The 21,051-nt window shown below is 36.5% G+C and overlaps 1 protein-coding gene across 2 annotated transcripts; it reads right to left on the bottom strand.

Annotated features, from left to right (window-relative positions):
- Positions 1-1,223: 1,223 nt before the first annotated feature.
- On the bottom strand, positions 1,224-19,820 carry LOC136203766 (DExH-box ATP-dependent RNA helicase DExH6). Of its 2 annotated transcripts, XM_065994992.1 has the most exons (14): positions 19,646-19,820; positions 19,087-19,177; positions 18,585-18,897; positions 17,872-17,946; positions 17,566-17,610; positions 9,561-9,651; positions 9,376-9,434; positions 8,163-8,324; positions 4,881-4,933; positions 4,758-4,791; positions 4,569-4,658; positions 3,490-4,485; positions 2,137-3,255; positions 1,224-2,063 (listed from the first exon to the last, which is right to left on the bottom strand). In XM_065994992.1, exons 1-14 carry the CDS (start codon positions 19,755-19,757, stop codon positions 1,629-1,631), a joined length of 3,675 nt encoding a protein of 1,224 aa, XP_065851064.1. In that variant the 5' UTR covers positions 19,758-19,820; the 3' UTR covers positions 1,224-1,628. The 2 variants fall into 2 exon arrangements, with proteins under 2 accessions (XP_065851064.1, XP_065851072.1); XM_065995000.1 differs by lacking the exons at positions 19,087-19,177; positions 19,646-19,820 and having other exon boundaries at positions 17,872-18,058; positions 18,585-18,722.
- Positions 19,821-21,051: the final 1,231 nt, after the last annotated feature.

Genomic DNA, 21,051 nt, shown 5'->3' with positions numbered 1-21,051 from the left:
ATAAATATAAACATTAAGAGTATTTTTGCACCTTATCCCAAATTAAAAAAAAAAGTTTTTCATAGAAAGTAAAGATTGATAAGAGAAGTACTAAGAGTAAATTAGTTATTTTAATAGTCTCATTAATACTGCATTGGTTTTGATAAAAAAAAACCTTAAAAGACATAAAAAAAAAGAACGGAGAGAATATGTTTAATCTATTTTGTGAATTACGTAATAACATTTCAATGCGCTTGCTACATACCGTTCGCATGCAACTTATCATTTTACAATCAAATGACTAATTAATTACACTTAGAGCAAGTTAAGGAGGCTATCAAAATATTTTAAACAAGTTGAATATGTTTCGAGCGCACTTTAAAAGTTCAGGGGGGCAAATGATGTAGTAAGCCTTATTTCTAATTCAGGTTATAGAAAAATAAAAGATAAGGTATCAAAATAGACTTATAGTTTTTAGAGAAATATCCTCCACGTACAAAATATCCAAACGTACTAAATAAATAGCCTTATTATTTAGGATCTATTATCCAAACGGATGGAGAAGTAGATGGAGATGTTGCTCATAGGATTAAAGCTGGTTGGTCGAAGTGGAAGAGTGCTACGGGTTTCCTTTGTGACCCCGGCATGCCTAATAGATTGAAGGGAAAATTCTACAGGACGACAATTAGACCAGCATTGTTATATGGTACGGAGTGTTGGGCAGTGAAACACTGCCACATCCATAAGATGTCGGTGGTGGAGATGCGTATGTTGAGATGGATGTGTGGTCATACGAGAAAGGATCGGGTGAGTAATGAAATAATTAGGACAAAAGTAGAGGTCACATCTATTGAGAATAAAATGAGAGAAACCCAACTAAGGTGGTTTGGTTTGGCCATGTGAGACATAGAGCGCTTGATGCGCCGGTTAGGAGAAACGAAGAGTGGCAAAAGGATGTAGTGGTGAGGGGTAGAGAAAGACCTAAGCAAACTTGGAGGAGGGTGATCGAGAGTGATATGAGTTTACTGGGAATTGAGGAAAATATGGTAGTGGATAGGACGAAGTGGAGGGAGCGAATTTGTGTCGCTGACACGACTTGATTTCACGGTTTTATATGATGGTTCATGTTAGCCGACCCCGAATCATTTCGGGACTAAGGCTTTGTTGTTGTATCCTCCACGTACAAAATATCACAAATATAGGCTTAACATTTAAAAAATGTATCAATTTAGACATCAGTAACAGATTGGACACGTCCCAAATTGAATTACTAAAGTTGATACATCCTACCTATAACTTGAATATATCATTTTTATCTTATACATGAAAATGATACAAAATTTTGCACAACTACACGCATTCTATTTCTATAATGTAAAAGAAAGAAAAACTGAAAAAGAAACTAGCACCTACCTGTCTTTTTCTCCCAAAATTGTAATCTAATTTAACAGTTCCATATCGACCATTCTCTAGACTCTCAAGTAATCAATCAAATTTATAGTGTTTCAGGCAACCTGTTACTGTGATCAAAACAATGACGATGAAGTTCAGGATACCAGAAGTCATATGAACTCAAATAGGTCTTTCTGCAGTCACAGGGGCAGCTGCATTTTTATGTACACTTGATATAATTTGATCTCTAAGTTACATTACTTCTTGGATGCATCTCCACGCTGCCGTTTAGTAGCTGACGATCCCGAATTGTTGCCAACTGAACTCGAACCTTGCACTGGAGCTCTTTGATTTGCCATACCACCATATAAATTATAATCCTGGCTTGCTTGTTCATTTCCCTTTGATTTCCCCTTCAATGCCCAGGGCGGTTTGCGATTACGACGATTTGTTAGCATGGGCTGTACATCATTGCTCATCAGCGATTTCAGAAAGCTATTTGAATTATGGTTCATTCCTCTCCTGCCTTGAGCAGAGTTATCAATCCCAGTTGCATGGACCATTGAGGTTAATGAGTCAACAGATTCAGAAGATAATGAAATCCCGGATCGCCCATCGAGAGCAAGAACAGAGGCTGTTGCATGCATTGAGGCTCCAAGCATAGGAGGAAGTTCTTTTCGAGGATCTGTGACCTACAAAACATTTATCACTGTCAGTTAAAGATGAACCAATAAGTTCACAGAAGTGCAAAAATCCAATCATTACTTTGAACAAGATCGCTGCTGTTAATCGCTCCCTTAAGCAGTATATCTGAGCAACATCAAGGGCTTTTGCTCCAAAATACAGCCACCGATCCATAACCACCTGAACTGAATTATCAGGAGATGACATTATCTTCTCTTCATTGTGTCCGTCCAACTCATCTATTTTCATCTCATCTGCATCACCATCTTCTTCATCTTCATCCTCTTCATCTTCATCTTCATCTTCATCTTCATCATCATTTTCATCTTCACCATCACCATCACCAACACCATCCGTTCCGGGAGCAACAACAATTTCTGTGGCAAGAAGTAACAAAGGGAGCGGCCCGACAGTCGTACAGTTCCTTATTTGCAAACCCCTGTCGCCACGTGTTATCTCATCATATATAATCAGCGGGCAATCATCGGATTTCTTAGAAGATAATTTATAATATAATGAATGAGGGTGCAACCGAACTTTAGCACCATTTGCAGTTTCTACAACAATACGCTTCCCATTTCTAGGCATTATTCTCCCCACCATAGGATACAAACCAGCAACTAGCACGGCATTGAGAATTCCAGGGTCATGTGCATTTAGATTACAACACGAGACATCTTCCTGAATGAACCCATTACGCATTAGTTCTGACTGAAGTTGTTTACGCATACCATGCAGCATATGCATGGTACTCGAAGAGATGAAATATTGAGAACAAAACCATGCTTCTTGACCCCTTTCTTTAGCATTCTTCCAGCACTCAAAGGCTGCAATAACAGCTAGCTGATCACTATGCCCACCATAGAGTGAAGCAAGTTCAAATTTAGCAGCAGCAGCTCTCATCTTTCCATCTGGCAGCATAGGCAAGGTAAATGGATCTCTGTAATCAGAAGCGCAAGCCAATGTAAGAGCTGGGTCAAGACAGTTCATCAAGATGGCAAAGAAAAGCATTTTGCTCGTCGTTGGATGAACAGGAAGGTGGCCTAACTTCTCTCCTAGTTCAGTCAGTTGTTCATCATGAGATAAAGCCCCAATATCCTGCAGAACAGCAATTGCGTTATGTATGGTTTCTGGAACTGGAGGATCCAGAGTCTTACGCAGAAAATCTCCTATCTTGCAATTGGGATCAAGCAGCTTCACCTGAACAAGACGATGGAGGGAAATCAGAATAGCAAACAAGAATTATTTTCACCTTCAGGACTCCAAAGTTCCATGACAAAATAATAAGAAAAAAGAATACTCCTATTATTCAATGAATACTAGGGGAAATATGACCAGTGGATCCTTTTCCATTCCATTAACACATTCACATGTATCCATTCCATCTAATAAGATAAAAAAAGAAAGAAATGGAAAAAAGAAAATGGCAATTACTTGCAAACAAAGTTCTTCAATCGGCATTCTCTTGATTTCAGGAACTCGAAAATCAGGTAAAGATTCTGCTCGAAGTTTTGAATAAAGACGATAACATATCCCAGGCTGACAGCGGCCTGCACGTCCCTCTCGTTGCTTTGAACTTGCTTTGGACACCCAGGAAGATTGAAGTGTTGATACATTGTTATAAGGATCATAACTTTTTTCCTTCATTCTACCACTATCTATGACGTAGACAACATCATCAATGGTAATAGCAGTTTCAGCAATATTAGTTGAAAGAATGATTTTGCGACAACCCTGAGGTGGGCGCTTGAAAACATTCTTTTGCTCCATATGTGGAACCATGGAATGGAGAGAGATAATCATATACTTGGAAGCATCTTTGAAAAATGGGTTTGCAAGTAATCTCTCCCGGGTTCTATTTATATCATCCCAACCAGGAAGAAAAACAAGAATAGCACCAGCAGTTGAGTCTGCACAAATTTTCTTTAATAACTGTTCAATAAGAACAGCATCTATCAGTTCAGGGTTAATGTTTGCTAGATATTTATTAAGCAACTTTTGCTTCAGTGAGTCACTCATGGAACTTTCAACATGCCGCCTTATTGTATCAGCAGCTTCTTGCTGGTTTTCTCGTTCAGCCCACTCCAATGCTGTTAATCCATCCTTGTCCCGTAAATGACAGTCTGCACCAAAGGAGAGAAGCATACAAACATCACGCACTCTACCCTTACCAGCAAAGACCATCAATGGAGTAGTTCCAGTCAAAGAATCTTGGTAATTGTAAATATATGGGATTCCTTCAGAAGAAACCAAATCCAGTAGAGAATCAAATTCATCGTCTGTCCAAGCCAAATTGATTGCTTCATCTAAAGCAGCTCGATCATCTTCTGTAAATTCACAGATTTCCTTTGTTTGCACAGCCGAATTACTATGATCATTATCTTCAGACTTTACAACAGAGAGTACATCCTCCAAGTAGAAACTTTTGACCTAAATAATACAGAGCAAGTATATTACACTGCAATTCAATTGCAGATAGTAATCATTACTAATGATCATGGAAAGAGTATTACGGGATAAGTGAACCCTGGAACACAAATAACTGGGCAGCCACCAAAATATTGTGAAAATCGTCCAGCATCAAGAGTAGCACTCATCAGTATCTGTATCAGGTGATATCATAATTAGACATATATATACATCAACAAAATTAAATTCAGGCAATTAATTCACATAAAAAAGACCAACAATTTGCAACTTACCAGTCGAAGATGAGGATTTAAAGGAAGTATGTCTCTGCAAGTCACAAACATCAGAAAGAGTAATTTAATAATGCTGTACAAAATACTAGAATTAGAGTAAATTTTAAATCAAGCATGAAGTACCTAATGATCGCCAACGTGAAATCAGCATAACAATCCCTTTCATGAATTTCATCCTACATTACAAATAAGAACAAGTCGGAAGGGAAAGCTACCACAATAATAGAACAGCAATTAACGATTTCAAGATTATGATATTGGGGACCACAAGAATCATGCAAAATGAGTGAAGGGTAACATTTTAAGCATGCCAAATTTCTACCAGCCAAAATATGTCCACTTCCGTAAGTTCAAATCATCGAAGCATTAGTTAAATCGTTAAGGTTTTTAATTTTGGTTTTCTCACCATATAAATATGTTGCAAGGATAATAACCTCTTGAAGAATCTGCTGCTTGCAAATACACACTACAGACCCTATTTCTAACATGGCAAGAAACAGCTAGAAGGCCCTTCATATGAACAGATAAAAGCTGATTGCTCATCAAATTTTGTCTTCTAATAGAAGTTCTCCTTGAGCTTCCATTTCTAAAGAAATGATGGACAGTACATTTTATTCTAGCAAATTGTTTTAAACATAACAATGAAATGACTTCATGTTAGAGGCATGAAGCGTTGAAAAGGAATTCAGATTCTAACAAATGCATGTAAAGGAAAGAACAACTATAAGTCTCAAAGAAAATAACTATGATAACAATAGACATATAAAAGAAAAATCTTAAAAGAAAAAAACAGCCTAATGTCCAAGCAGTTTGTGACTTCTCACTTAATAATATACAAACTAAAATTTGTGTCAAATGAAAAGTAAAAGAATAAACATTTCAGTTAAATAAATACTATGGTACTAGAATACGAAACCTTCATAGGTAGGAAATCTTACAATAGAGCAGGTCTTTAGTCTAAATAAAACAAAATTAATGCACCTAAAGAAGATCTTCAACGCAATAGTAGCATTAAGAAGGTCTTTAAGGGCATTCTACAACAACAACAACAAAGCCTTAGTCCCGAAATGATTCGGGGTCGGCTAACATGAACCATCATATAAAACCGTGAAAATCAAGTCGTGTCAGCGACACAGATTCGCTCCCTCCACTCCGTCCTATCCACTACCATATTTTCCTCAATTCCCAATAAACTCATATCACTCTCGATCACCCTCCTCCAAGTTTGCTTAGGTCTTCCCCTACCCCTCACCACTACATCCCTTTGCCACTCTTCGGTTCTCCTAACCGGCGCATCAAGCGCTCTACGTCTCACATGGCCAAACCACCTTAGTCGGTTTTCTCTCATTTTATTCTCAATAGATGTGACCCCTACTTTTGTCCTAATTATTTCATTACGCACCCGGTCCTTTCTCGTGTGACCACACATCCATCTCAACATACGCATCTCCGCCACCGACATCTTATGGATGTGGCAGTGTTTCACTGCCCAACACTCCGTACCATATAACAATGCTGGTCTAATTGCCGTCCGGTAGAATTTTCCCTTCAATCTATTAGGCATGCCGGGATCACAAAGGAAACCCGTAGCACTCTTCCACTTCGACCAACCAGCTTTAATCCTATGAGCAACATCTCCATCTACTTCTCCATCCGTTTGGATAATAGATCCTAAATACCGGAAGCAATCCGAGGCCTGAACAACTCTCCCATCTAGGATGATTGTCCCTGCCTCCCTACTCCTACGGCCGCTAAACTTACACTCCAAATATTCTGTCTTACTTCGACTCAACTTAAAGCCTCTAGATTCTAGAGTTTGCCTCCATAGTTGCAACTTCATCTCCACTCCTTCTTTCGTCTCCTCAACCAACACAATATCATCTGCAAACAGCATGCACCATGGTATACCATCTTGAAGTGAACTTGTTAGTTCATCCATAACGATGGCAAAAAGAAATGGGCTTAGTGCGGAACCTTGATGCACTCCAATCGTAATAGGAAACTCTTCAGTCTTCCCAACACTAGTGCGGAACCTTTAAGGGCATTCTAAATAATAAAAATTAACTGTGCTTCAGAGATCACATGTGTGAATTTTTTTGTTTATGGATTCCTCATATTCTGAGGACTTCTTCTATTTCAGGGTTAAAACCTAAATCATAACAATGTTTTTCTGTCTACAATTGCAATATAATTATGTCTTATGTTATTTTCCTAAGCTATAGGGTTTAGTTTCCAAGCTAATACGTCTTTTTTCTATATACTCTGTGTTCTACTACAAATAAACAAGGTGTGATTACTTCAGCTTACCCCTTTGCTTTACCTTACTCAGTCTAGTATGCAAGTCCTCAAGCCTACAGGTATCTTGCTACCACAAGAATGGTTTATATAATTGGAAAAAAGGGGGACAAAAGAGGGCCTTCATTGCCAAAAAGGGACTTAATATTTAAAATTCCTCACTTGATTCTTGAAAGACAACTGAAATCCCATAAAAAACACAACTTGTACAAGAGCATTCCTTATTGATCGTCCAAATTCTGCTTTTGGAAAGTTGCAAAACATAAATGTAGCATACATGTTGGATGAAAAAAATTCCTCAAATCATCACAACTTACATATAGTAAAGACATTTTCCAAAAACCGAGACAAATCAATCATCCTCAATGGTACAAATCAAAACAAACATGATCAAAAATTTAAGGCCTGAGAAAAAGAAGATTCAACAGGGATGTCTTGGCTTTAGGACTCTGAAGGTTACTGAACACCATGTGTTTCTGCCTAATGGGAAGGACAATGAGAAACAGTTAAAAATTATTTCAAGATGCAAGGTGCTGCGTCCATAAGAGAACAAAATCAAAGCCATCTAGCACCAAGCAAGATTTCAATAAGTAGTGCTATTATGAACTCAACATGATTATTATGAAAATCAAGATGAAATGCTGTGAACAAATTATTTCTCTTGCAACCCATAGAAACTAATAGAACTTTTCAGTTTCTTATGGGATAAGAGAAGAACAAGTTTTGATTATGGGTAAATACAAATAAATCTCTCTCAATTAAGTAATTCCCTGGTGCAAGGAGAGGAGACATGTTGAATTCCTTACCCATCAATAGTTCAACGAAAAACATAAAAGTGCAAGCAAAAAGATAATAGTACTATGATCTTATTTCATAGAGTAAAAAGTTGTTGGCATCCCTTACCCAATATTTAGCAAACCATACAAGCGAAAGCAAAAAGACTTTCATGCCTAATTTCACAGAGTAAACTAACTGCAGTAGGCTAGAATAATTGGCATGATAGCGAACCCAATTACATTCAAAATGGAAAATCATACCAACCAATTACATCATGGTAATAGAGAAAACATTTAATAATGTGTATATGTGAATGATAGAGAAGTTAAATACCACAAGAATGTGAGTAATGCTGGAAAGGTCATCCTTGGCAGTTTTACTAGAAGTTTTTCTCTTTGACCTAGTTGTGCCCTTGGAAACAAGCACCCTCAGAAGAACTCCATTTGTACAGAATACAATTGAAGAGTTTCTTCCACCTTTACTTTCTAACCGAATCTAGCATCAGAGTCAGAAGTTAGAAGCAATAAAGCACAAAAGTGCACAGGATCCATGTGTAGAACTACAAGCGCTAATTTGATCAGAATGTAAAATAAGACTTGCAAATAGATAAAAACACAGAATGAAACTTGTTGATAACTTTCATTTAGAAACCTGCATGGAAGTCTGATCAACAAATTATCTAATTGCCTGACATCCATTTCTAGAAAGCCTATTTTTGAATTAGCAATTCCTGCAGATGCTAAATTATCTAAGATATATTTGCAGCTATTTAATTTGATCCATCAGAGATGCTGTTGCATATCAATAGAAGTTGGCGAGATTATAAATAGAAGCTAAAACCTAAAAAATGACCTATGAAGCACCGATATGGGTATGCGTACGGCAAACGGCAATTTTGGAAAATATGAGATACAGGTAAGGCGGGTCTACGCCAAATTTTATATATATATATATATATAGCCATAAATAACATTCTTAAGTAATTATAAACCACATATCACATTTATAAGTCCTTAGAATCAGTTTCATGATCTTCATCTACAAACATTTAATACTGATTAGCTTTTAGTTTTTTGCAAATGAAAAGGCAGGTGCGGGCTGGCTTAGTTAATTATTTATATTAGGGATTTATATTTAACTTTTATATATATATTAATCCTTATTTTTGTGAAGTTATTTAAAAAAAATCCTAAATTTTACCTAATTAACTATGAAACATATCCCCGAAGTATCCCTGAAGTATCCCCACATATCCCCGTAATTAAAAGAAAATGGAAAAAGGGATACTTGTTCTTCCGTACCCCGGGTGTATCCGTATCCCCGGAGTATCTGATATGCATAATATGCATACGTCAACCTCTCAGAAGTATCGGTGCGTCATAGATATTGATGGATAATCCAAAAATAAAATATTCATGCTCACTGCTTATAGAGTGCTTCAAATTTTTTGCTACTAATGACCTACATTTTCTGTAAGTTATTCTGTTTCATAATTTCCACTCCCATTGTCCACTTTGCAGGGCAATAGTATAAGTATAAAACACACCTTGTATCCAATATCATCTCCAACATTTTCTCCTCTTTCATAAGCTATCCTCTCAGCAACTATAGAGAAACCAAAAAGCATAACAATTAATACAATGTCAAGTCACATAAACAACATACTAGTATAGCAACACCACTAAATATGAAAACCATTTTTTGATTGCATGCTTGAAATGCAATGCAAACCTGATGTTGCCGAGATACGACGAGGTTGTGTGCAGACTATTTTGCATGCCTCACCTCGTCCCCACATATGGTCCAAAAGAAACTGAGGAACCTATATCATTGTCCATCCCAATTCGCACAATGTAAGATCAATGTATTAAAATGCTTAATTAGCTTGTGAATGGTGCTTCATACACATAGTAAACAAAACTGACAATGATTTTTTAACTTCTAAAAGTTAGTACATTTTTACACTTCAGTCCGGATAGTGACTTTTTCTATTATTATTATTATTATTTTCAATGTTAAGGTTTTTTAAAATGAAACCAACAGTCCTAATCTGTTACTTAGCACAGATTTCAACTCTTTTTCCTTTTCTTTTTTCTCCTTTCAACTCTTTTTAAGTTTAAATTTATGATATAACTTAGCCACCATAGACACCAAAGATTTTGAATTTCTAAAACAAAAATTAAAGTATGGATAAAAAAGGTAAATTTAAATTTTCATGGTTAATGGGATTTTTAATATTAAAACCAATTGCAAAATTTCTATCAATATACTATCATAATTTTTTCTGAAAGTTACTTCTTGTTACAATATTAAGTAGATATAGTTAGTAGCTGGCATTTAAGTAAGTAGTTGGGAAGTAAGTAGTTGGGTATTTATGGTTGTTTGTATATATATATATACTTGTAATACCTTTAGCCATAATAAGAAAATACACTTTCAAATAACCCTTGTGTGGTTACATGGTATCAGAGCCAAACATTTTTGGTCTAGGAAATTAGTTCTCGGAGTTTGAACTGTTAACGGCGGTCCCGGGTTGGAAGTCGATTTTTTCAACTCCTCCGTTCATCTCACCGCCCCCTCCATCGGACTCCTCTGCCGCCGATCTATCAGGTCGCGTGTTTCCGGTCGCCTGAATCGCCGCGAGTTGGCCCCACGCGCCACCGCCTTACCCGACGCGCCACCCACTCGCCGACGCGTGAGAACGCGTGGAAGCTCCGTTCGGCGTCGTTCTTCTTCTGCCGGTCTCGCCTCTTCTTTTCCGGCCCTTCTGTGTGGTCGGTTTCCCTTGGTGATAATTCCGGTCAGCCTTCTTCTTTGTGGTTACTCCGGCTTGTGTTCGGTTTGACCTATTTTTCTGATTTGGTTTGTCTTTTCAATTGAAGTTGACAATATTCTGATTCCCTTTGGGCTATTTTATCTTTACCTTGGTTTTTGGTTAAAATATCAGTAGTGCATTTACTGTTAATTGAATTTTTGTGGTAATTGTCATTTGCTTGGATTGACAATGACTGAGGAAAATAATAAGAAAGTCATAACTGAAATTACTGTTGGTACCACTCGAATTACGGAGAAAATTGACTGGAGTTAAGGATTACACTCAGTGGAAACGTACTATTACTCGGTACATTAATAGTGTCGATTTGGGGGATCATTTGAGTAATAATCCTCCACTTAGAGATGAGCAGGGAAGTAGGAAGAAATGGATGATGGTAGACTATAAACTTTTTAATCTAATTCAGAATACTTTGGACTCTACTATTGATGACATTGTGACTCATTGTGATATTGTCAAAGAAATGTGGGAATACTTAGAGTCTATGTATGCTAGTAAACAAGACTTGACTCATATTCATAACTTGCTGTCTTCATATTATCGTCCTCAGAGAAAGGGTCGCACCTTCTTTCAGTATTATAATGAATGTAAGCAGATTTGTGAGGAGAAGCGAACTCGTTTTCCTATGACAGCCGATGTTAAGCAGATGCAAGAGGATGATGATCGTATATTTGTTCTTGGATTTCTGGAGGGTCTTGGTCCTGAATTTGAGATAGCACACAGCCAGATATTAACCAGTGGGACACTTCCCTCCTTTGCTGACCTCTATGGCCGACTTCTTCCCGTGTGTAGGGATATTGAAAAGACGTCTGATGTGGTGTCTCAAGAGACAATGGCTCTGGTGAGCAATGCGACTCATGGAGTTCAAAGTGGTCAGAATTCCACTACTCACCGTATCTCTCAAAGTGGTTCTCAAGTATGCCATCATTGCGGCAAAGAAGGACACATTAAGAAGAATTGTTGGAAGCTTCATGGTCGGCCTCAGAAAAGTAACAATCGGAAGTTTGCTCACATTGCTGCTGGTGATGGTATCCTACCATCCCCTCAATCTTCATCTTCTACTCCTACTGTCACTATCTCTGTTGATGAATATGCTCGACTTCAGCAGCTGTCTCTTGATCATGGTGCCTCCCAGTCCACTACTACTGCTTTGGCTGATACAGGTAATCGGGCTGCTTGTCTCTCCACCTCATCCCGTAGTTGGGTTATTGATTCTGGTGCTACCAATCACATGACTGGTAACACACGTATTCTTTCTTCTTTTGATTCTAATGCCAATCTGCCATATGTTACTTTAGCTAATGGAGCCACCGCTCCTGTAAATGGTCATGGAACTGCTCAGCCTACCTCAAAAATCTCTTTATCCTCTGTTTTATGTCTTCCTCAATTTCCTTTTAATCTGTTATCTGTTAGTCAACTCACTAAAACCCTTAATTGTTGTGTTGTTTTCTTCCCAAATTATTGCCTTTTTCAGGATCTTGGGACGAAACAGAATATTGGTAGAGGGAAACTGGTGAATGGGTTGTATGTTCTTGACTCCACTGAAGCGGTGCCAAGACCAATTGCTTGTACAAGCTCCTCTTTGTTGCAGCTTCATTGTCAGTTTGGTCATCCATCTCTTCCTGTCTTGCAGAAAATGTGTCCGAGTCTTCCAAGGAACTCTATTTTGGAGTGTGAAGCATGTCAGTTTGCTAAGCACCATCGAGTCCCGTATTCTCCTCGAATAAATAAACGTGTTGAGTCTGTCTTTGATTTAGTTCACACTGATGTATGGGGCCCTTGTCCTATTGTTTCTAAACTTGGTTATCGTTATTTTGTGACTTTTGTGGATGATTTTTCTCGAGTTACATGGCTTTATCATTTGAAGCACCGTTCTGATTTATTTACTGTTTTTTGTGCTTTTCATGCTGAGATTAAAACTCAATTTAATAAAAATATTTGTATTTTGCGAAGTGACAATGCCAAAGAATATGTATCCAGTACTTTTCAGTCATACCTTCTACAACATGGTATTATTCATCAAACGTCATGTGTTGTTACACCACAACAGAATGGTGTAGTTGAAAGGAAGAATCGCCATTTACTTGAAGTCACTCGGGCGATCATGTTCCAAATGCAAGTCCCGAAAGTGTTTTGGGCAGATGCTGTTTCCACTGCCTGTTACCTCATCAATCGTATGCTGGTTCCTTCTCAATCTTTATCTTCTCTTGCCCCTCGTATTTTTGGGTGTACTTGTTTTGTACACGATATTCGTCCTCAAGTCTCCAAACTTGACCCCAAATCTCTCAAGTGTGTCTTTTTGGGATATTCTCGAAGTCAAAAAGGGTACCGTTGTTACTCTCCATCCTTGGGGCGCTATCTTGTGTCGGCCGATGTCACGTTCTTTGAGAATACATCTTTCTTTCGTCCATCTTCCCCTTCACCCTCTTTTCCCATCTGATGATGATTTTTTGATCTATACTGTAAGTGAACAGGTTGTCCCCCGTCCTCCTATTCGTCACGTTTATTCTAGGCGTGTGCAGCCTGCGGTTACGACACCTGCTCCAGGACTAGTCACCAATGATACCTCATCTGTTTCGGCTCCAGATCCTACACCTTCATCTGAACCCAGTCTTGATCTCCCTATTGCTCTTCGGAAAGGTACAAGGTCTTGCACTTACCCTATCTCCTCCTTTGTTTCTTATAATGCCTTATCACCCCCTTCCAAGTGTTTTGTAGCTACCTTAGATTCCATTGCAGTTCCAAAATCCATTTCAGAGGCTATGGATCATCATGATTGGCTAGAGGCAATGAAAGAAGAACTGAAGGCACTCGAACAAAATCACACTTGGGACCTTGTGGACTTACCAAAAGATCGGAAGAAAATTGGTAGTCGGTGGATTTGGACTGTTAAAATGAATCCTGATGGTACTGTTGCTCGAGTGAAAGCTCGCCTGGTTGCTAAAGGCTATGCTCAGACTTATGGTCTTGATTATTTCGATACTTTCTCTCCTGTTGCCAAAATCACGTCTGTCCGTCTGTTCATTTCTTTAGCTGCCACTTACAATTGGGAGCTTCATCAACTGGACGTTAAAAATGCTTTCTTGCACGGTGACCTGAATGAAGAGGTTTATATGGAGCAACCTCCTGGCTTTGTTGCTCAGGGGGGGAGTCTGGAAAGGTGTGCAGATTAAGAAAGTCTCTGTATGGTTTGAAGCAATCTCCTCGTGCATGGTTTGGTAAATTCAGTGCCGCTGTAATAGAATTCGGCTTACACAGAAGTGCATATGATCCCTCTGTTTTCTATTTCAGTTCTAGCTCTGGATGCATTCTATTGGTTGTGTATGTTGATGATATCATAATTACAGGAAGTGTTGTTGATCGGATTAAGGAGTTGAAGAAGTTCCTTGGTACTTGCTTCCAGACAAAGGATCTTGGTCCTTTGAAATACTTCTTGGGAATAGAGGTATCTCACAGTAGGAAAGGAATTTGTTTAAATCAGAGAAAATACTGTTTAGATATGTTGAAAGATGCAGGTCTAATTGAGGGAAAGACTTGTGATGCTCCGATGGTGCCCAATGTGAAGTTGAAGTCTGATGATGGTGACTTAATCAAAGAACCTGAGAAATACAGGAGAATTGTAGGCAAACTGAATTATCTCACAATTACTCGTCCTGACATTTCATTTCCTGTGAGTGTGGTAAGTCAATTCATGTCCTCACCTAGGACAACGCATTGGGATGCTGTTACTCGCATCCTGAGGTATCTAAAGGGAGCTCCTGGACGAGGCTTGTTATATCAAAATCATGGACATCACATCGCAGAAGGCTTCACCGATGCAGACTATGCTGGAGATTTGTCAGACAGACGCTCTACTACTGGGTACTGTGTATTTGTTGGGGGAAATCTAGTTTCATGGAAGAGTAAGAAGCAAAGTGTAGTTTCTAGATCCAGTGCCGAATCTGAATACCGAGCTATGGCACAAACTACGTGTGAACTTGTGTGGTTACGTGGGTTTGACCAGATAAAACCAATGAAGTTATATTGTGACAATAAAGCAGCTATCTATATTGCAAAGAACTGTGTGTTTAATGAAAGAACAAAGCATATAGAAGTTGACTGTCATTTTACTCGAGAGAAGTTGGAGGATGGTACAATCACAACTCCACATGTCAGAACCGGAAGTCAATTAGCAGATGTGTTCACCAAGGCTTTACCAGGAACTCGAGTCAATTATATTTGTAACAAGCTGGGCATGATAAATATCTATGCTCCAGCTTGAGGGGGAGTGTTACAATATTAAGTAGATATAGTTAGTAGCTGGCATTTAAGTAAGTAGTTGGGAAGTAAGTAGTTGGGTATTTATGGTTGTTTGTATATATATATATATACTTGTAATACCTTTAGCCATAATAAGAAAATACACTTTCAAATAACCCTTGTGTGGTTACACTTCTCAAACGACTTACATATTTGGATTTCTAATTTGGATTAACATCAAATGATAATACAAAGAAAATGATTTATGTTGTTATTTATTTATTTATTTCACATAGCATGGTTCACATATTTTTTCCTGAATATAATAAAACATGATTGACTTTAATCTAGCAACTGGGTAACATTAAAATATCATAATGTTTAAATGATTTAATTAACAACTATCATATGTAATTCATAAAGCATTAGTTAAAAGAAATTCTAGTGAATATAAATTATTAAATTTATCATGTGAAGTAAAAGAATTTAAATTTGTTTGTTAATAACTTAATATGAAGTTCATCATTTTTTATTCGATCCGGATTCATTCCAGCAAAGTCAAATGAGAGAAGGCTCCAGCCTAAGCAAAAGGTTAGACGCAAATCACCTTCAGTGCCTATGGACTTCCAAGACAGCACTGCTTGAAGGAGAAAATGGCTTTCTGTGCATAGACATTGCCTTTTAGAGAAAGGGGCGTAAAAGTTCATGAATAGCATAGCTTGATGTTTTTTTCCTGATTTAGGTTATATTAGGATGTCTAACAGATTTAGGAAGTTTGAGGAAATTGAAAATAATGTACTCTATCGGGAGACACTTAGAATTGAGACTCTTTGGCACAGATGATCATCAACCCAAAAATTTAGGAAGAGGCAAAGCCATGAAGAAAAACAAGCACAGAAAAGCTTCTACCCTGTACTCATACAAAGATAGAGAAAGAAGTGCAGAAGCTACAGCATCAGCTTTATTAGGTACAGAGGAAAAGCAACCGAACAACCTAGCCAACCAAGAAGTGAGAACCTATATATAATATAAACCAGTAACGATGGAGCTGAGGTGTCACTGATAAAAAAATATAATATAATATATTAATTTTAATTAAATTATTATATTTATCTATAAAAAGATTATTTTATTCGTATTATATCTAAGAGTTCTACAGAATTTAAATTAATCCATAAATTCTATCCTAAAATCTCTCTAATTCTCTGCATATCTATATAATATAAAACAGTAACAATAGAGCTGAGATGTCACTTCCTCCTTTTTTAATGATAAAAAATATAATATAATATAGGGTAAATAATTATAAAGTCCTCGTATTTTTACATAACAAACTAGTAAGTCCATCATATTATTATAAGGTCCCTAAGTGTTGTTTTAATCAACTCTTTAGTCCTTCTATTTGTTTTTTAGATGAAAGTACAAAATTGTCCCTAGTTATATATATAAAAAAAACTTATCTTTTAGTTTTAAATTTAATCTAAATAGTTTTAATAATGTTTTTGAAATATATACACCCAAATTGATTCATAAAATTTATTAGAGATAAATAAAGATTACTTTTTATAATTTTGTATAGTTTTACTTCTACTTTAATAATTTTTGAAATATTTTTCATTTATTTTTTTAGTCAATAAATTTTACGTTATTAAATTAAAGTTCTATAATTATATTAAAACTTAATAAATTAATTACTTAATATGGGAGAGATTATGATTATGTAGAAAAAAGAGAAAAAGAACATAAAATAGGAAAAATATAATATGTTTATTATTAAAACATAGATTAAAGGGTAATTTTGGTATTTTAAATTTTTTTTAGTATAGTTTGACCATTGAGACGTAGAGCGCTTGATGCGCCGGTTAGGAGAACCGAAGAGTGGCAAAGGGATGTAGTGGTGAGGGGTAGGGGAAGACCTAAGCAAACTTGGAGGAGGGTGATCGAGAGTGATATGAGTTTACTGGGAATTGAGGAAAATATGGTAGTGGATAGGACGGAGTGGAGGGAGCGAATTTGTGTCGCTGACACGACTTGATTTCACGGTTTTATATGATGGTTCATGTTAGCCGACCCCGAATCATTTCGAAACTAAGGCTTTGTTGTTGTTGTTTGTTGTTGTTGTTGTATAGTTTGACCATTGACTCAAACACAAGGACTAAGGAGTTGGCGAAAATAAAAACTGGGGGACTATATAATTATTTGTATAAACAGAGGGACTGACTAGTGTATTAGGTAAAAACACAGGGACCTTATAATTATTTACCCTATAATATATAATATTAATTATATTATTATATTTATCTATAGTTATTTAAAGTAATTACAAAAATAAAATAATAAAATTTAATTTAGATAACACCTTTATGTCATTAATTTTAATTATTAAATTACAAATTTTTTTAATACTTATATGTCAAGATGAATCCGTGCATCACACGGGCCAAAAACTAGTTGGCATATATACACAAACTAGTGAGGCCATCAATGTCTACAACTTAATAACTATTGATTAACGCAATGCGCATTATATAAAAGGTGTACTGCATATCATGTATTTTGAATTTACCATATTCTATAAGTTGAAAAATCAAAAGGTTTCCCGAAGAAGAAAAGGCTTTATTGAATTTAGTTCTTGAGACATGAAATGATGAATAAAAATGGTACCTGTGTAGTCTTTCCACAGCCTGTCTCACCAGATATAAGAACAACCTGAAGACATTGATTGAAAGATAAGTTTCATAATATCAACCAGATACTCCAATCCAATTGCAGCTCAGTCTGGCGAATTGTGCATGATAAAAAAGATAATAGAAGAAAGCTTTCTAACTAAATGAGAATATGTATACATAAAACTAACATAACGAATTATCAAAATTGAATATAGGTGTAATCTGATAACGCTTTACGTACACCAAGCAACCAATTCTCAAATCTAAATTATCTCATTTGAGGAAGAAACTACCGTGTTACCTGGTGAGAATCAATAGTGGATGTAATGACATCCCTAAAGGATGCAATAGGGAGCTTAGATCTATCTTCAACAATCTGCACAAGTAATAAAATCTCAATAATGTCTCACAATCAGACTACTTACTTGCAGAAACTACAAGATCTTTCCAAGGAGATGGACAGAACAGAGCTTTCCCAATGGCCAGCACTGAAATGCATAGGTTCTTAGTGTAAACTCTCATAGCAAAAGGACTGAAATGAATTTATGCTATGATATCTAACAAGGAAAAGGGTAAATAATTTATTAGTCCTCTCCTTTTTACCTAACACACTGTTTCGTCTGCCTATTTTGAAAAACACGTTATAAGGTTAACCTTTGGGTCCTTCTGTCTATTTTTTTTTAGATTTTTAACTGTTATATTCAATATAAACAAGCAGACATTCTTTGTTTGTTTGTTTTTCTTTCATTTCCTACCAAAAAAAAAATATAAACAAGCAGACATAAAATAGCAGAGTAACATGGTCAGTTTGTTTCTCACTAAGCTAAGTTATGTTTGGTTAAAAATCTAAAAAAAATAGAAAAAATGACCAACGGGTTAACGGTGACAAAAGATAGGGACCTTATAATGTGTTTTCCAAAATAGGAGACGAAACAGTGTATTACCGAAGAATGTGGGGACTAATAAATTATTTATCCCAAGGAAAATAACAGAGATTCAGAGATGTTGTAGAACCTGTCTAAATTTTGCAGTCTTCTCAATTCTAGAATTTAGTGCTTCCACTTTTTTTGCTATATCTTCTTTGGTCATTGAAGGCATACTAAACATATCATCTCTTTTCCCTTGTCTTTTACTATTCCTTCCATTATGAATTCCCGACATTTTTTCACCAAGCTCTCCATCTTCAGGTGGGTAGTTTGCAAATAAATCTTGTAACACTATTCTTGCTTCTTCTGAAAATGTCAAATATGTAACCCTATCATGTGCCTTCATATTGTCTGCTTTCTTTTTACTCTTGTAAACAGATACCCGTCTCTCATTCCCACGGCTACATAGAAGTTCGTAATCATAAATATATATGTATATATATATTAAAAAAAAGGCCTGTAAGTGTGTGCATCAAAGGAACTATCATTTCAAACATCTCACTCTTTTTGGAAAGTTCAATTAATTACTTACTCATTCGATAATCTCACTTCTTAATTAAAAATAAAAATATAGACACCTCAGCACTCACCCAGAGCTTTTGGATGTCATACCCATTTTACGGCAAACTTCATGTACCACAGCCCGTTCGTGGTTTGACATGTTAGCTTCAAACGTATAAGCTGCATGAAGCCCTCAAACATTAATAAGTGATTGTTCAGAAGAAAGTAAAATTATGACCAAGCATAAGAAACAAATAAGCATCCTTCATTTTACATTCATTACCACTCCTGATATATCTACTACACTTCAATAATATCACCAATTTATACAATTCAATCACCCGGTAGCCTAACATAAGGAAATATAAAACTTGAAATAAAACTTTCTATTTTGCTAGTATCTAGTTGTTATTGTGCTGTTCTTAGTTAGCTAAAAGGGAAGGAAATAAGAACGGACCCAAACCTACCTGACATAATGCAATAACATTTAGCACAACTGATAATCAATCTAAAGAGCTATTTACGAACTGTTTAGTCATTCTTGCTCTTTGAATAACAAGTCCCACGAAGGAAAATGCCCCAATCAATTGAAAGGGAAGAGAAGTAACCAAACCGATCCAAGAAAAATTGAAAATTGGAAAAGAATACCTTGATCATCAGCATCACGAAAATGCTGAAGTATTTGAGAAATTCGAATACGAGTAGCTTCAGCAACATTAGGGTTTTGTTTCTGTCTTTGTTTCTGTCTCCTCTTCCCCATGATTTTTCTTGGGTGTTTTGTTGAGTCCTTAGCAAAGGAGGTACTTGAAAATTTAAAACAGGATGATTAGGGTTTTGTTCTTCCGTCTCTCGACAATCTTTATGCAGAATAAAGGAAATAAAGGGTAAATTACACCCATGGCCACTAAACTTTACCCATTTTCACATTACGGCTACATACTTCATTTCTTTCTGGTATGGTTACTGAACTTTACATTTTTTAACATCGGTGGTCATTCAATTTTAACTAACTTCTCAAAATGACCGTTAATGATCGTTAACGACCTCAAAATGAAAATATTCAATAATTAAAGTTATTCAGAGCGATATTTACCATAAAACTACATTTTTTATTTTTGAAAATCACATTTTTTGGAGCTTTCTCTTTCTAAAAATTCAATTTCTCTCTCCTAACCAAACAACACTTGAATGACCTCAAAACGAAAATTTTCAAGAATTAAAGTTCCTTAAAATATCATTAAGGCTTTGGATTTTTTATTTTTAGCTGTCAATAGTCGTTTTGAGATGTTAAGTGGCCACTGGTATTAAAAAGTGTAAAGTTTAACGATCATAATGTGAAAATGGGTAAAGTTCAATGGCCATGAGTGTAATTTATCCTGGAAATAAATTGAGGAAATTATGAAAACGCATTTTGTTTGAAATTTTTATGTGTTGTTTTGAAACACAAGTGTTTTAAATTTAACTAGTAAGCGGATCGATTAAATTTTTATATACATTTTTTTTTTGGTAGAAAAGGAAAAGAAAAACGAACAACAACAAACTACCCATTTCTATCTTCTAAGAGAAGAGGAGAGATGAAACTAGGGGAAACAGGAAGGGTAGTAACGCCTAACGTCTAACGTCCCTAGGGAAGCTAACCCCAATTCTATCTTCTAAGAGAAGAGGAGAGATGAAACTAGGGGAAACAGGAAGGGTAGTAACGCCTAACGTCCCTTCATGGCCTGCCGCCGCCAAGCGATCAGCAACACGATTCTTCTCTCTAAAAATGTGTCTGAACTCTACGAACTCAAAGGAGGAGCAAAGCCTTTTAATAGCTTTGATGAGGTTGCGACTGTTAAGACCCATAGAATGATTCTCAGAAATCATTTTGATTGCTTCCAAATTATCAGACTCCACAGAGAGCCTCTTAACACCCAGCCTTTTAGCAAGATTGATTCCAGTAAGAATAGCCCAGAGCTCCGCAGAAAAGGAAGAACCCAACCCTAAATTCTGGGAGAACCCAGAAAGTCAGGCGCCCCCTGGATCTCTAAGCACACCTCCAGCCGCAATCTTAC

Source organism: Euphorbia lathyris, chromosome 1 (genome assembly GCF_963576675.1).
Source record: "Euphorbia lathyris chromosome 1, ddEupLath1.1, whole genome shotgun sequence".
NCBI classification, from domain to species: Eukaryota; Viridiplantae; Streptophyta; class Magnoliopsida; order Malpighiales; family Euphorbiaceae; genus Euphorbia; species Euphorbia lathyris.
This window is presented reverse-complemented; position numbering and strand designations above follow the sequence as displayed.

What these genes read in the sequence shown, in the direction of transcription:
- LOC136203766 (XM_065994992.1), bottom strand. Translation starts at nt 19,757, where the DNA reads ATGGGGAAGAGGAGACAGAAACAAAGACAGAAACAAAACCCTAATGTT. An exon ending in GAGATGATATTGGATACAAG is followed by an intron (nt 8,325 to 9,375) that starts GTGTGTTTTATA and finishes CTCTGATGCTAG; the next exon opens with ATTCGGTTAGAAAGTAAAGG. An exon ending in TAAATCCTCATCTTCGACTG is followed by an intron (nt 4,659 to 4,757) that starts GTAAGTTGCAAA and finishes CACCTGATACAG; the next exon opens with ATACTGATGAGTGCTACTCT.